The following is a 17,511-nucleotide window of genomic DNA, read 5'->3' as shown; positions in this document are numbered from 1 at the left end:
GCTGGACCAGGTTCCTGAATCTTTCTGCTTCATTGATCGATTGAAGGGGCAATGCCTGCACTGGTGATCTAACTAGATCCTGACGTCCCAAAGGTTCATTGATGTAACTGAAATATGTCCTCCATGCACCGACCTCTCTCTCAAGCTTTCTATTCTTTTCCACCTCTTCTCTAAACTTGTCCTTCAATGCCTCAAATGTGTCGGTGGCATCATCTAAAGTCTGCTCTGCTGTGGATGGTCCTAACTCAAAAGTCTGTATATCATAATCCTCTGCTAGGATCTCACCCTCATATTTATCTGCTGCCGGTGTAGCTATCTGTAGTTTTCGGGATCCAGTCTCATCTCGAATCATCTTGGACATCTTTGTAGCCTTCTTCTTCTCTGTTGTCATATGTGAACGTCCAACAAGGCTCTCTAAATCAATTGCATTGTCCTCGTCCTCAATTACGATCACCCTAGTCAATCTTTCCTTCAACCAATCTGGGATATTCGATCTTGTCTCTTGAACTTGAATTTCTTTATATACTATTTCTTCTTGTCTGGGAGGAGATGTTACTTCATTATCATTATCTAAATCATAGTCTTGGAGAGATCCATCTGACGAAACATGCTGTGCCTGTCCTTCCTCCTGCCTGTCATTTTGTACCATCGACTCCATGGACTCTTCCACTCGAACTGTTCTATTTTCCGGTCTGGAAGAAGTACCTGGTGTTTGATCTTTGTTAGCACCTTGCTTTTTCTTGGAAGACTCTTTCTTTTCTGATCTTTCCTTTCTCTTCGAACCTCTTGAATGGAGATTGCCCTCACTGGCACATCGAAGGTTACCTTCACCTGAATTCCTAGGATTAGGATTGCCTTCACTAACACTTGCTCCACCTTCGGCTGGTTTATCTTCCAAAGTAAAAGACATAGCTATGCCTTGTTCTCTCAACTTCTGATGCTGAACGTCTACCCATCTGCGAGTACAAGACAAGACTGGTGCCATCAAATCATCTAAATCCACGACCTCGGGCTCATTCCAATTCAAACTTATTGTTTTGCTTTCTCTATCGTATGAAGACTGGATGTGCCTGCCATTGTCCTGAGCTTGGTCGGCCACTCTGTAAATCCTACATTTCCTGATGAAATCCAAAGGCAATCTAGAATGTATCTTACGTTTCACTTCAAGATCATCTAGGAGGTTCATCATAAAATCTTCAATTTGGTGCTCATGTCTAAATCTTCTACCGACCGTCTCCTCTAAATGTCCATGGGGATCAAAACTATTCCTCCAAGCAAAAGATGAAAAAGAATACAAGGCTAACTCCTTCTCTGCGTCATCCATGGCTAAGACATTAGGACATACCTCAACTGAATTACCCAAAATAATAGGTACCTGAACTCCATTCTGATGTCTGTGTCTGAATGCCTTCACATATGCTGCCAACTGCCTTGTTACTTCAAGTAACACAATTCTGTCTGTCGGGTACCTCGGCAACATGTATGGAGGTAAAGGACATCCATGCACTCTAATGTAAGTGAACTTGGGAAACTGAATGAACCAAGCACCGTACCTCTTGATGAACTCCTGGGCATCTTGAGATAATCTGTTGTGAATTCCACCTTGCAACGTCCTCGTGATGTTCATCGTGAAAGTATCATTGACTAACTTGTAGTTCTTCCCTGGCGGATGATGCAAGTAGGTATAGGATTCACAAGCTCTGACCTCGCCGGGTCCTCTTCCAATCACTCCTCTGTGAGGTAGTCCTGCGTACTCAACGCTCCTGATTAAGGCATAGATGACGTATGAACTCATGTGGAAGGACTTAGTAGCCCTGAGTCTTCTCAACTGTACGTCTAAGCAATGGCTAATTATCCTAGCCCAATGTATTGTACCCTTTCCTTGAACAATCACCTGGATGAAGTAAAACATCCATTTCTCAAAATAGAAGGCATGAGGTGCTCCTGTAACTCTGTTGAGCATGGTAATCAAATCTCTGTATTCCTCCTGGAAATCAATCCGGTGTGGTGTGTTCGGTACCTTGCTTAGACGGGGACGACTCTTGAGTAGCCAGTTCTTGTTGATTATGCTTAGGCAAGCATCTGGATCATCATCGTACATTGATCTGGCTCCTTCAATGCTCTTGTATATCATGTCCCTGTGCTCTGGAAGATGGAAGGCTTCACTTATGGCTTCCTCTGAAAGGTACGCCAAAGTGTTTCCCTCATTGGACACAATTGTCCTGGACTGTGGATTGTAGTGACGGGCACACTCGATCATCAACTCGTGGCACTGAATAGCTAGAGGAAAACCGGCCGCCTTGATGATGCCACTCTCTATTATTCTCCGGGCGACAGGTGATGGCTTGCCGATGTAAGGGACCTCTCGGAACTTCTTCGTGCTAAAGTTCCCCAGGTTTGTATCTCCAATGTTGCTCCATTTAGACACGATCTTGGTCTCCACTTCTTCGGTCTTCTGATCTTCTTTCATGAGAGCTGAGCGGCTGGTGGATGCTCCCGCCTTCGGGGTCGCCATACCTACACAACATTTCATTATAAGAAATAGATTTCGCAATAAATAACGTAAATAAGAGAGACAAATTTTTTAGGAAACATCATGATAAGTCTCTAGAGTTATCATTTCCTAAAATAAACGATTGAGCTAAGAGAAATTCAAAAATCAAAATTTCAAAATTTGAAATATGGCGATGAATGAATAAAGCAATAATAATAAATCGCCATACCTCAATAGAGAGCTAACTCTAGAATGCAAAAACAAAATTCGCCTAGGCAAAATTTGAGGTATAAAATAGTCTTCAATGTGGTCTCCTCAAAATTGACTTTGCCACCCTTGGAGTGAACGTGATCTTCAAGTATCGCCTTAGACGTGGTCTTAAATGATCTTCAAATTTGTCCTTGACAAATCGCTCAAACAAATCCTCCAAGTCTTTAGCACATTCGCCTTAATGTATCCTCAAGTTCGCATTTGATGTGGTCTTCAAATTCGCACCACCCTTGATAACTAAGCGCCACCCTTGGTTTGAATTCGCACCACCTTTGAACACACTTCGCACTATATTCGCCTCTTTTTAATTCGCATGAAGAAAGGTAAAAATGATTATGTGAAAATGAAATCTCTCACCCTTCATATATAGCGCGCTCATCCTTTCACCCCTTAGGCCGACTTGCTTAATAAAACCATTTTTTTTTAAATGATTTGCAATAAAATAACAAGGCCGACTTGCTTAATTGAGCGCTCCAAATCGATTTTTTATAATTAATTAATTAATTATTAATGCCTTGCGTTTTTTAAATGTGAATTTCGATTTTTAAATAAAGGCAAAAAATAATTAATAAAAGATAACGCCATATTAAATGCTAAATAAAATGGATATTCAATTTTTAAATTGATTTAGCATTTGAGGAAAATTCGAATTGCTCACTTGGCGCCAAAATTGGAAAAAGGAAGGGACGTACCTCATCGCTCTGGTCCCTTGGAGAGGGACAGGAGCGATCCATGATTTTGGTCTTGATTTTGCATTTCTTACGTCCAACTCCTTCATCTTCGCGTTGAAAATCGATCATCATGATGAGTCCTTCGAATTTGATCATCTTGCATGCGTACTTAAATGCCTTTTGAGTGTTCATCGCCCTTGTCCCTTGGAGAGGGACAGGAGCGATCTCCAAATTTCCACGTTCAATATGCATCTTTGTTCCTCGATCTTTCATTGTTAGCGAATAACATCTATGCTCATTCCTTTTGCGCTTATTCCATTTGTCTTCATTATGTGTTTGGACGTATTAAAGGGACCATCGCCCTTGTCCCTTGGAGAGGGACAGGAGCGATCCACGTTTTCTCCTTGACCTTGGCAACTTTACACTTTGATCTCCTTTGCGATGTCCTTCAAACGTCGTCCTTCACCTTACCTAACTTCGCTTAGCTTTGATCTTGAAGGAACGTAAGTATTTTGATAAGATCGCCTTGGTCCTTGTCCAAAGGACAGGAGCGATGTGAGTCTTTAGCATGACTAGCAACGTTTGGCGATGTTTGGATGTTGAAAACCTTTGCGAATTATCTTCATACGATGCCATGGACCTTGCATAACCTTGTGAATCTTTAACTTCGCACGCACTTGGAACAAAACGAGGAATCCAAAGCAAATCGCCCTGGTCCCTTGGAGAGGGACAGGAGCGATATGGTCCATATGTTCATTTTGGTGATTACTTTACGTTTGAAATCTTCATGCATCACCTTTCTATCTATCCATGGACCCTCCAAGACGTTGCAAACCCTTGATCTTACGTAAATCTTGCATAAAATGGCCAATATATCCAACATCGCCCTGGTCCCTTCCTGAGGGACAGGAGCGATCTAGGCTATAGGGTGCGAATTTCATCATTGTGACGACCTTTTAATGTTTGTGCTTGCTAAAGATGTCTTGAAGTGTCCCTCGCCACCTTGTCTTGACTTGTATCGACCTTGAACTTGCATAGGAAGTAACATCACCACTGTATCGCCCTGGTCCCTTGGAGAGGGACAGGAGCGATCTTCCTTTTGTAGCCTTTACCTCATTTTGCCAGGTTCCAAGTTTATATTCAACGGACTCGTCCTTCTCCACTCCATTCGTCCATGCCTTGACATCATCTGTAACTTTGCAAGAAAATCATTTATATCAAAAATCGCTCTGGTCCCTTCCTGAGGGACAGGAGCGAACTAGGCATTTAGCACTGTTATGGACGTCCCCAAAATCTTCAATTTATATTCAACGCATTTATCTCATGTCTTTCCTTGTTTTTGAACGTAAACTTGCCTTGACCTTTGTCTGGATTTTGCATAATGAAGGAAATCGCTCTGGTCCCTGGGAGAGGGACGAGAGCTACAAGGTACCTCGCCCTGGTCCCTTGTAGAGGGACAGGAGCGATTTGGTCAATATAGGTCATTCTCCTTCGTTTTTGCATCTCAAATTATATTCATTTGGCAAAGCATCTTCCTTTGTCGTCCTCAAATTGTTAAGTCATCAAAATCTTGCAAGGACAAGGCAAAATTTGAATTGTAGCTCCGGTCCTTCACTGAGGGACAGGAGCGATTTTCCTCCTGGAGGCATTTCTGTGCTCATGAAAATCTTCAATTTATATTCAATGGAAAGATATCGCCGTTCTCCATCACTTCCAACTTGAAATTTGTCTGGACTCTGCAGGGATGATGAGATATTTGAAAATGAGCTCCCGTCCTTCACTGAGGGACAGGAGTGATTTTGCTCCTACAGGCCAAAATAACATGATTTTACACATTTTATCACTTCACAAGGCGAAAACAAATCATTTGAAATGCCTAGGATCAAAAATCAAAAAAGTCAAAATTTGGTCAAAATATTCAATCGGACAAAAAATTCACATTTGACTGTCAATACTTAGACAAATTTAAGCTCTGCATCAACATTCCAATTGAAAATTAGACCATTTTGGTGAATTCATTGCATTCAAAATTTGCATCCTAGAAAAGGAAGCTCAAAAGCTCTCAAAAACGACTGGATTTTGGCCTGAAAAGACAAAATTTAAAACCCTAAGGCTTGACCCTAAATCCAGACGACTAACTAACTAGCAAAATCCTAAAAACGAAAGCAAAAGGCAAGGGAAAAACGAGCAAAAAGAGGGGGTCCCCATTTGCGATGGGGCGATGTGTGAAATGGTCACAACAATACCTTGGATTGGTTCACTGACCCTGGAAGAAATAGGTACTTGGCCTTCTCCACTTGAAGGTTGAGTAATACTTTGGATAGCTGCCATGAGTCTTTGATTCTCTACTTCTAGCTGATCTTTCTTGGTCAACACCTCATCATATCGTTGTACCAATGTAGCCACTGTCTGTTGAGCATCGTGCTTGACAACCTCATGAGTCTGTTTACCCAGTTGAACTTTGGTGATCCGATAATCAGCCGCTTGCATTTCTTCAACTGGTTTATCTGATATTGGTTCAGCAATCTCTGCCACTCTCATCCGGTTCTCATCAACAATCACCCTTGAAACTATTTTTGCCTTCTTCACAGCTTTAGGTTTTGATTGTTTCAATTGTTGATAGTCGAAGGGATCAGGTGAGATCACTTGCTTCTTCCTCTTTGCAGTGAAGGAACTGAGCCATGGAGGTAAAGCCATTAACTCTGATTGTGGGATGGAGGGAGAAGCAGTTTCTGTTTGAATAACAGTGGTGACCTTGGGAGAAGTGTCCATCTGGATAGCCACCATAGTTTGCTGAGTGACGACAGGATATGATGAAGATGTTATGAACTCATCAAAACAGGTCATAGAAGTATCAATATCAGACACAGGTACATATTAAGGATCTTCCGAAAAGATATTCAATAAACTTTCCTGAGGATGGCCTTGAGATGGTTTTGCTGCTGAAAGCGGGAGGACTTTCTGTGGAGATTCTGAAACTGAAGGGGCAGATTGAGAGCTCACATCTATCACAGGAGGAAACATGCGTACCTTAATAGGAAATGAAGAAAGAGAATTATGTGGAGACTCTGTAGAAAGTGACTGAGGAGCATTATCAGATTGAGTTTCCTCCTCTGAAGCTTCAGGATCAATCACATGAATTTTCAACTGTGGTTTCTCCTTGCCTTGAACTGTTATTTCCTGAGGAGGAAGCACCATTGCACGGCTGACCCGCAATTTAATCCTCGTACTAGAAGAGGATGCACCTTCTTTGTTGTCTAGTTGAATTTCAGACTTCCGCCCAAGAGGACCTGTAGAATCATCTTCTTTCCCCACCTTAATCTTAATGAGCTTGACACCATTATTCTTAAGCCAGATATTGGTATTGGCAAGAACTGACTGAAATCTATCCAAGATAGAAGTGCTTTCCTTGTGGGACCAGTGGATAGAAGGAAGCGGAGCCTCATCAACATTCTGATTGACAAACTCAGGATCAAGAACATTACCATCATCAATCATACCTTGTGGCATGTTTGCGAGGTTTAGATCCACAATCTGTTCTACAGTGAGTCGGCAGTAATCCATCTTGCGAATCTCCTTTTCGGTACGAAGGTCAGCCCAGATATCTTCTATCCGGTGTACATGGATGAAGGTCTTCTTGATCTTCTCTTTCATGCCTCGGTAATCAAAATCAGCTCTAGGTTTGAATCTTTTGAGTCTGATTTCCTGCAACTCAGTCTCCATAGCCCTGGCCTTGATTGAAGTCATTAGAGAATATTGACCAATCTTCAATGGGTTGTTGGAAGAAATACCCATGCCAACCTTGTGCTTAACTGACTGGTGTGTATGCACAGCCATGATCTGCCTTCCCAATTCCATGAGAATAATCTTGTCTATTGGGTACCGTGGGAGCATGTAAGGCTGCCCGCCATAACACCCAACTCTCATGTAGGTAAAAGTTGGAAATTGGAGAAACAAACAACCATATTCTTTCACCTTTTCCCATGCTTCATCTGAGACTCTTTTGTTCTTCAGGTTCTTGTCAAATTGACACAAATAATGACCAAAGAAAGCGTCCTGAACCCTTCTGAAATGAGACCTACTTGATCTTAGAGGCAACTGATCATAGTATTCCCAAACCGGTACAAGCATGCGGTCACCCTTGGTGGAAAGACCTGGGAAATGTCTAAGTGACGCAGCAATATACACGAGATATGAATTCATGTAGAAGGTGAAGGTAGTAGGGACAACCGCAAGTTGCTCACACAAAGCATCACTGATGATTTCACCCCAACAGATGTGCTGAGACTGCCTTACTAACATAATAAATTGGTACATCCAAGGTTCAAAAACATTGGAATGTTCCAATCCCATCATACGGCTAAGAACAGTAATAGTATCACCGATCTCATTCTTGAAATCAGACCGATATAACTTTGCCCATCTGGTAAGCGCAGTGCGAGGTTCATGAATCCATTTGTTGATATGACGCTTACAGTCTTTCTCCTTTTTGGCAAAGTATTCAGCTGCACTTTGCTTGGAGATCTCTATATAAATGGTTTCGGAAGGTATTTTAAAAACCCTCTCTATAGCTTCTGCATCCAGGCGAATGATCACTTCCCCATCATCATTTCTAATGACTCGTGACTCTTTGTCAAAATGATGAGCACATGCTAGAATAAATTCTGGTTCTAGGGCAGCAACTGGAAAGGATGCGGCATGATGGATATGGCTGTCCAGCAACCGTTGCATATCCCCCTCCTTCGGATCTTCAATCCTTTGTATGAATTCGGACATGTCAACATGCCCTATCTCAGTATCCTTGATATGATCAAGGGAGGAGGAGATCTGTGACTGCGGAACTTCATTCTGGTATTTATCATACCTGTATTTCATCTTTTTTGGAGTGGGAGATGATGATACATCTATCATCTGGAAACAACCAGGAATGCTGCAATGTAAATCCATGAGTATCAAGGCAACATCAAAGTCAGTATCTTTAGACATTTTCACTACTCCAAATGAGAAAGTTCAACTTTCGTATTTTGGCTTTGTGAGAGGAGATAAAAGGGGTGGAAAAATAAGCTTTTGACTTATTTCGGGTTTTGAAAAATGTTTCGCAAGTACACAAGAGGGAAGTACAAACGTGCAATCGGATTTTAAATTCCGAATGCAATTATACTTGCGAAACACGAAGCATGATTAAATGGAAGGAGAATGAATTTTCAGTTTGAAAATTGGGAAGAACGCATTTGCAATGGGTTTTCTAAATCCAAATGCAAACTTATTTTCAAACTGAAAATCGAAGGAATGGACGGAAAAAGGTATTTAGGCATGCGAGAAATGACGAAGATGATAAGTACGGATGAGGGAATTGGAAGCGGATAAGTAAAAATCAATTTCGGGAAGATCACTTGGAACTTTGTCGTGCCAAAATGGGAAGGACTTTCGACTTGCAATCCGGATTTCAAAACCCGAAATTGGGAAGAACTTGATTTTTCCGTCATTGAAACTTGATTTTTGGACTAAGAAGGTTAAGTCTTTGTCCAAAAAGGAAAGAACACATCTTGAGGTAGAACTTTTCACACTTGCAAATTTCTTTGCAAATTGGGAAGAACATATTTGGAAGAACACATCTTTCTTGTTTTGAAACTTGATTTTTGGACTAAAGAAGGTTAAGTCTTTGTCCAAAGAGGGAAGAACACATATTTTCCTTTTACTTGCAATCGGGTTTTTAAAACCCGAATGCAAGTAAAGAAGGAGAATTTTCAATGGGGAAGAACAACTTTTTCTTTACAAATTTCTTTGTAAAATGGGGAATTTCCTCTCATAAACCCAATACAAACATGAACAAAAACCAAAACTTAAACAAGGAAATCGCAAGGAAAGAAACAAAAGAGAAAAATAAAAATTACCTTGCAAAGATGAGGAGAGATCCAAGCTTGTGGAGTCAACCAAACATAGAAGATGAAACCCTTTAAATAGAAATTAAACAAAGGAAGAAACTTAGCCACGCATGGTGACCAAAGAAAAACCGATTCGCTATAAAAACGCCATGAAAAATGCCAAGGAAGTAATTCAAAAATGATTCGATTCATCATTACATACAAGAGAAAGCAAAAATGATTTAGAATTGAAAGCATACCTTGAACGAAAAAGGTGCGAAACTTGCAAAAAACGTGACTAGTTTTTAGGGCATTTTTGCAAATCGATTCCCCAAAATGCGCACAAAACGGTTTGAATGCAGCTTGAAATCCAACGCATTAATGATTAAATCAAAAACGCCTTAGGTAAGAGCAGATTCGAACCTCCAAACCGTGGCAAATGGCACAAATGCATGATTCAGAAAAAAAAAACGTTGAAGAAGACAAATGGCGAAAATCAGTTTGATAGATGCGTAGAACAAGGGTTTGAATTCTTCAAAGTTGCAGCAAATCCGCCTTTGGAAGGAATCCCTATCTTTTTTCCAAAAAAATTCGAACCCAAATCAATTTGCAAAGGCATGGGAGAAATTTCGGGTTTTAGAAATGGAAATACAAGTTTTAAAAATGTTCATATTTTTGCCTCTAAGGCAAATTTCGGGTTTTAGAAATGGAAATACAAGTAAAATTACTTGTAATGGGGAAATAGAATTCCCTTTACAAGTGATTTTACTTAAAACATGTAAAGGGATTTTAAAATCCCATTTACAAGTTCTATTTAAAAATAAAAAATAACTTTAAGTCATAAAAACATGTAAAGGGGTTTTAAAAACCCATCTACAAGTTTTACAAAACACTTTAAGTCATTCTACTAGTAAAGGGGGTTTTAAAACCCTTTTTACCAGTTTCCAAAAACTTGTAATTGGAGAAAAATTCCCCTACAAGACCAAAAGCTTCAAGGGGGTTTTGAAAAACAAATTACCAGTTACTGGTAATTATCGAAAAATTCCCCTACATTGAAGCAAAAACATAGCAAACGGACTCGAAACGCGACGAAATTCGAAACGTAACTTGGGGATGGATCAACAATCGATCCAGTCTAAGGATGGGACGAATTTCTACCTCGGGAAGCATGCCATAGAGTAAAAAATTTCATTTTTTAATAAAAATTTCCTTGTGATAGTCCAATTTTTGAAATCAAAAATTGAGGACAACACTTTACACCTAAAATATTTATATTTTCCCGAAGTCAGTGGCGTGAGAAAAGGAGGCATATTTCATGAGTTTATTATGTTTTAAGTTGCAAGTCATACGCCAAGGAAAATTTTCAAACTTTTTTCCTAAGAGTTGGATGCCAAACACATGAGGGAGTGGGAAATGAGATGCAAATGAAGAAGTTGTAATTTGGATGTCATTTGGAGGTGAATTTGGGGTCTCAGAATCTATAAATATGAGAGCTTGGTCTCTCATTTGGATCTTTGAACATTTTCATAACGAAGTGCTGCCAAAATTGTGTCGAAGTTGTGTGCTTCCTAGCTTGTACTAGTTTCATGCTTGAGATATAGCACCTAGCTGTGAGAGAGCCTATTTCTCATTCAGAGTAGATTGATCTTCAAAGTGATGGAGTTTGCTATTATATTTTCAGTTTTCTGATTGCGGCTGTGTTTTGGTGTGTGTTGAGTGTATAGTGGCTTAAGCAATCTTTCATTCGTACCTCCCTGCCTCTTGAGTGTTTCAATATGGGTATTGGCTCTAATTTTCTCTTTACCATAGGCGATGAAGTACTCCAAATCACAGAAGATAGTTTTCTGATCTAATCAACAAATATAGACAAGTATCCCTCAACTACCTCAACCTATTGCCTCAGTAATCAACAGATATAGGGCTTGTCATGTTGGACTCCCCCCCATAAGGCCAAAAGATTCATAATTTTTTGAACTCTAACTATAAGATCCTTCATGTGTGGAACTATTGTTTTGAGAACATTTGATTCTATGTTTGTGAGAGAGCTTTTCCCATCATGCTGACCTCCTACACTCTCATTCCCTCGAGAACTTCTTGCTCACATGAATCAAATTATATCTTGTTATGCGTACTTGTCAATGATGCGGAACTTACTGAAATTGAATCCACCCGTTCAAATTGTAAATATTTTCCTTTATTTTCTTGCTATCACTCCGCTTAGATATTGCTGGTTTTTGTTGGTGAACACCATTGGAAGACAAAAGTTGTGAATTGAGTTGTCATCGTATTCCACACTTCAAAGGAATGTTGCCATTTGGGATATCTTTGTGTAGGGTGGCATAGCCCCTTGCTTTTGTGCTATGCATGGCCACTAGGTGCTCAACAATCAGTTTGTGCAATCATGGAACCAAAGAGAAGTGGTGGTGGGCAGTCTTCAATTTACAATCTCTAAAGCTATGATCAGCAAGGCCACGGGGATTAGCTGCCAAGGGAGAAAGGTGCCTATAATTGATCAGACAAAAGATGGGGAGTTTATTGATGACTCCCTCAAGGAGGGTGAATCACTGGTAGAATTTATGACTAGGTATAAGAGGGATGCTACATTGGAAGGGAACACATATTGGGAGGACAAGGTGCTGTGTCTCAACAAAGATTGGAAAAATATAAAAACCTGTATCGCGTTTAATTAGGTTCTTTGCTGTTGTTTCCTTTGATGTTCCTTGTTTTCTTTACGTGCTGCTCCTTGCAGCAGGATAGTGTGTTATTTTGATGTCAATTGTTTTGTTTTGCTGTTCTTGAACTCTTCAATTTTGGGAGTGACTGGGACCTTTCTTTCCCACTTTATCGATAAAACAAGTGCATATTTGAAAAAAATTATTATGTATTTTAATTTACATAAAACGTTTTAACTATTAAGAATTCTAAAGGAAACACAAATGCTACAAAAGGAAGAAATTCATTAAGCAGTCCAGTTGGTAAGTTATTTGGCTTTGTAACTTATTTGTTGTATCTTTACGATATTATAGTGAATTTGCCAGTGTTCCTCCCACATACACAAAATTAAGTCACTGGGTCTGCAAATTTGTAAAATGTTCCTGAATGTACCTTTCTCCTGCATTTATGTTTGCTAACTACTGAGTCATTGCATCCCTATGTTAATTCCATTGCACTCTAACCCAAAGGAAGTCTTCAAAGATATCATTGAAATGGCCAAAAAAACTTTGGTAGTGGGGAGCTCGGTTAGTGGTGGAAACCAATGTTTTCCCTATTAATTGAGTTTAAGAGGAGAGAGGGAAAAAATGACAATCGTTGTGGCAAGCAGTGTGTGTGTTACTGAGATACGCACCCCTGGATGGGAGGGTTGGACATTTTGACAGCAGAGAACAGACGGATTATGATTAAGAATAACACAAAATTAAACCAGACGCAGTTAGTTTCTGGTATTGGAGATTACAAATGCAATACAAATCAGAAAAACAGTGCTAAAGAGAAATGTATTAGTGGATGCAAATCTATCTTAAATAAGAGATCGTTGCTTAAGCAAGGGGTGTACGATTCATACTCAACCAGAATGAGTAAATGTTAAGGAAGTAAAAGTCGAACATCTCTAAAGTAATTCAATAAGCAGCTTAAAACTATAAATAAGCAAAGTGTAATATATTTTACATATCTAATTTATTAAAATGGACGCAAGAAAAACTAGGGCTGAAATATAATACTAAAAGCCTAATAACGTAGCATAGCAGCTTTACTACCTTCAAAATTGGGTAGGGAAAAAGCCATAGTAAATTTCAACTGAAGTCTTCATTGAAAGCATTTCTAAGTATGCACAATAGTTGCCGCTTGGGTCAATCTATTCTAAAAATTTAATTGTATGCATCTTAGATATGGTATAACATTCATTGCTGGTCACCTTAAAGAATTAATTACGATTATAAATTTCTCAGAATAATGTCATATACTGAGGCTGGTCATTTAACGATCACATCTAACAGTTTTTTTCATTAAGGAAAATAAATGAGATTTAAAATAATAGATTACAGAAGTGACAGATACCAATCCAGTAACTAGAAAGAGACCCCAAAAGGAGTCCAATCCAAGCTGATTTGATTCTGTGGAATATGTAGAATCACAAGGGGAAGAACCAAACCACTTTTCATGAATTCGTTGTAGTTCTCCATTTTCTTCCAACCCCAAGATTGCAGAAGAAACATCCACAGTTAACTTTGATCCCTTTTGAAATGCCTGCAACGATACAAACACAAGATTTTATTTATGATTGATATTCTAAACCTAACAAAATATATTGATAAACTAATAATAACTTTCATGACGGGACTTTAGCAATATTGTCCCAAGACAAATGTCCAAATTAGTACACTCTAATACCAAGGAATAGGATATCTGATGTTTCAAATACACAAAATATAAACGATGAAAGAACTATAGTGTAGGAATAAATTTACAGAATTCACATCATACAGTTGGTGTGTTGCAAATTATGCTTAAAAGTTAACTATGTTTTCCCTTTTGGAACCAAAATGCCTCTATTAACTTATAAGGAATTCATTTCATTTATTTACCCCAGTTAAATAATAATTTTAAATCCCCCACTTGACAAAAAAATAGCTTTAACAGTAGACGATAAAGGAGAACTTCAGAAATCCTGGCCTCACCAGCTTGCCTAATTGAGGATAGGATGTGATGAACCTAATATTAAGTTCCTAATTAAATAAACTAAATAAATAATAAATTAAAATTATAAATAAATGCTAAATATTTATTAATTTTAACAAATTCGCTATTAGAGGCCGGCTTGTCTTTTTGAGTTGGTGTCCCCTGTTAGGCCGACTTTGCTTGTGGCAGATATATATAGACATGCTTTTTTTTTCCAGGCATCACAGATTTCCATTGTCTTTAGCATAAAATGTATACAGCTAATACTCAGATGCCAACCTCAGTATTGTAACTGGTAGGACATAGCCCAAGCTTTCATTACTTTACTCAGTTACCTATACTTGCATAAGTCGACCTGGACTTGCCTGAGACGTGTTACGCTACAGGAGCAACCCAAAGGGAGTCAAGGGATTCAGGTGCAGATTCAGGGAACAAGTCACTGTTGGTGAGATGCGATTTCTTTTCTTTTGTCTCCAACAGAACAAAGGCAGCTCTAGCAATCAAGGAAGGGGCCGCACAACATACAAACTTGGACATCCATATCAGTTTGGAGCCAAAATCTGAAGCAGTTGAGGGTGCATACAGATTCAGGGACAGATCGTGATCACTAATGGAGGCTCAAAAAAGTAGCTTGTGTTTGCACCTCTAAGCACAAGCACCCCAATCAGTCCATCATCAAATCATTCCTGCTAAGCAAGGGCAATGTTTGTAGAGGATCCAGAATGCGTCTTGCCAAGGTAGATCATATCTGAGTTATTGCTAATACTAGTAGTCTGTTATCATGAGAGGTTGTTGAGCGAATAAAAGGTGTTTGAATGCATTCAGATTATATGTTATGAACCCCTAATAGTGAATAGAGTGCATGATTGATAAAGAACTGAAAAGGTAATATTGTTTTGAAGTGTTGAATGTCTCCTGTTTATTAATGATCTAAGTAATGTTCCTGAGATGGTTATGATCTGAGTCTTTGAATCTGACTTTACACATACTTCTTCAATCTGAAGACTCTGTTAATTGGTTCATAAGCTGGTATATTCCAGTGATATTAGAGGTTGGCATCCTGCCATCCTGAGGGTGACTGATGAGTGAGCAGGTACAGCATTACCAGCTCCGTGAGAAAAAGAAGGGAACAGCCATGGGTGATAAGGAGGATGTTAATGCTCAAGAATTGTCAAAGAAACCAAAGAATTTCAGAATAGCATGAAAGAGTCTATGAGAGATATGGTATCAGAGTGCAGGCGTAGGGATAGTGAGGCGACAGAAAGTCATCTTTGTTGGCTGTGATTGAATGGCTTGTTTGCCAATGTCATTGGTTGAATCTTTTTGCCGGATTTATTACCTAGTGCTTGTTTGGCGCACTAGGCCGTTGTTGATTGATGAATTGCCTCTTGCATATCAGTGGTGCATTTTGATAGGTCGGATTGGTGATTCATTGCTAATCGGTCTGTGGGAGTTTGTTTATTGCAGAGCCCAGACAATGAACAGATTGTGGATAATATAGATGGGAGGACTTGTTTCTTGTTCCAATTGACCTTCGATCCAATGATTAACAGGTTGTTGAATATTTTCAGCCAGTCCAGTGCTAGAAGCAACTGGGCCAAGGGTCACTACACTAGTGAGGGCGCCGAGCTCATTGATGTCATATTGGACTGTCTGCAAGGGTGTCAACTGTGCCAACTGGTGGGTATTTTGCTTCTTTCATGGTGCCAATATGGCACTCATTCGCTGCTTCATGGATCAGCTGCCTCACCTGAATCGGCATTGCTTTGGCCACTCTCATGCTCCGACCCGACCATAGAAGAGCAGATAACTTTAAAGATAGGTGTCATTGATAACCGTGGAGACTCGGAATTTCTCAAAAAATTCTCTGATAGCAATAACTTCTAAGATAAAGAAGTGCCAGGTTCGATAAAATTTGCAAGTATCAGTAGATTCATTGATTGCTAGTAACTACTATCATGGTGATTGGGTGTGTTGTGGTTGAATACTTTGTTACAATCAGCGGGTGTGGTATCTCTGGCAGCATGCTTGCACGAAAGAATGCAGTGGTGGCTCTTTTCAACTGCAATGGCGGGCCTCTTCAGCTTGGCTGTGTTGGAGGACAGATCTGTAATATTATTTCTTTTTGTCTAGATTTTGTGGCTTATTTCTTAGATTCCCTTCTAGAGTCTGTCAAATGTATGAGAATACAATAGGTCCACAGGATTTACACCATGGTATGATAGCATGCATTCACATTTGTTACTAGCAATAGTTACATTTTTCTATCTTTCCGCATAGGGTCATTATGCTACTTTGCCAAGCATATTATTGGATTTAGGAACTTTGAAAAACAAAATAAAAATCAAATTGTAAGCCTATTCTTTAAACAAACTAGTGTATTTTCAATTCTTCCACGAGGCTGTTGTTTTTTCTTCTTTCTCGACCACAATGGCAGGAAGTTCCCAAAAAAATTTGCTTCTAGACTCTCAGCTAGTGCGCACTATTCTGCATGGAAAACCAAACTCAAAACTCAATTCAAGTTTGAGGAAGTTTGGGATGTGGTCAGTGGAACCACAACCCGACATAAGACAGATGCTGATGAGCAGAAGAAATTTGATCAAGCCGACAGAAAGGCAAAATTGATCATTTTGTTTAGTGTGTCTGATGATGTTCAGCCCTTTATCCGCGGTTCGTCCACAGCCAAAGATGTGTGGGACAAACTCAAGATGGTGTATGAGGCAAAGAATCAAAATCAGATCCTCAATTTGCAAAGTCGGCTACATAGCCTAAAGATGAAGAATGGAAAACAGTTAGAATCCTTTCTCAAAAGGATTGTAGAGTTGAGAGCTTCCCTACAAGCATTGGGAGAAAAGACTGAGGATGCATTTTTGGTACCTATTGTTCTACGGGCATTGCCTCCCAAATATAAAGTCTTTGTGACGACTTTGAATGTCATTGAGACAACACCCACTTTTGAGAAGCTGGTGAATCTTCTCCAGAAAGAAGAGTCTATAAGCCAAGAACATGATCAAGTTGATCATGCAAAGACCACACGACATAAAGGCAAGAAGCCTATGAAGCAGCCAAATGGGCCTCCCAAATCTGGTATTTCATCCATACCTCAAAAGAAATGTCCAATATGTGAACAAGTTGGACATGATGTGAAAAATTGTTGGTACAACTCCTTCAACAAAGGATCATCCAACAAATCAGATCAAAAGAAGCCATTTTCAAGTGGCAAACCACAATGGGAGCAGAAGAACAAGCAAAAACAACAAAGCAATGTTGTTGAAGCAGAAGATTCTCCATATGAGGAATATGTGTTGTCAACCCACAGTTCAGAAGATGGTTCACAATCAACCTCAATATGGTATGTGGACTCTGGTGCTACAAAGCACATGACTGGAAAGAAGTAGTGGTTTCTCACATTGAAACCCCATCATGGTACAATCACTCTTGGAGATGATACCACCCATGAAATCAAAGACATTGGTGACATCTCTTTGAAGTTTGGCATCAATTGTTGTAGGCTTACTAATGTCTTGTATGTGCC

The 17,511-nt window shown here is 39.5% G+C and overlaps 1 protein-coding gene across 2 annotated transcripts in view; it reads right to left on the bottom strand.

The window, feature by feature from the left end:
• Window positions 1-12,996: 12,996 nt before the first annotated feature.
• Window positions 12,997-17,511, bottom strand: part of LOC131064465 (glutamate receptor 3.3) — a 134,121-nt gene continuing 129,606 nt past the window's right edge. Inside the window, exon 8 of one of the 2 annotated variants that reach the window (XM_057998626.2) lies at window positions 12,997-13,544. In XM_057998626.2, the coding sequence (XP_057854609.2) occupies window positions 13,275-13,544 (270 nt within the window). In that variant the 3' untranslated portion in view covers window positions 12,997-13,274. The remainder of the gene's footprint in view (window positions 13,545-17,511) is intronic. The other variant, XM_059216655.1, reaches the window with a different exon arrangement.

Source organism: Cryptomeria japonica, chromosome 2 (genome assembly GCF_030272615.1).
Source record: "Cryptomeria japonica chromosome 2, Sugi_1.0, whole genome shotgun sequence".
NCBI classification, from domain to species: domain Eukaryota; kingdom Viridiplantae; phylum Streptophyta; class Pinopsida; order Cupressales; family Cupressaceae; genus Cryptomeria; species Cryptomeria japonica.
This window is presented reverse-complemented; position numbering and strand designations above follow the sequence as displayed.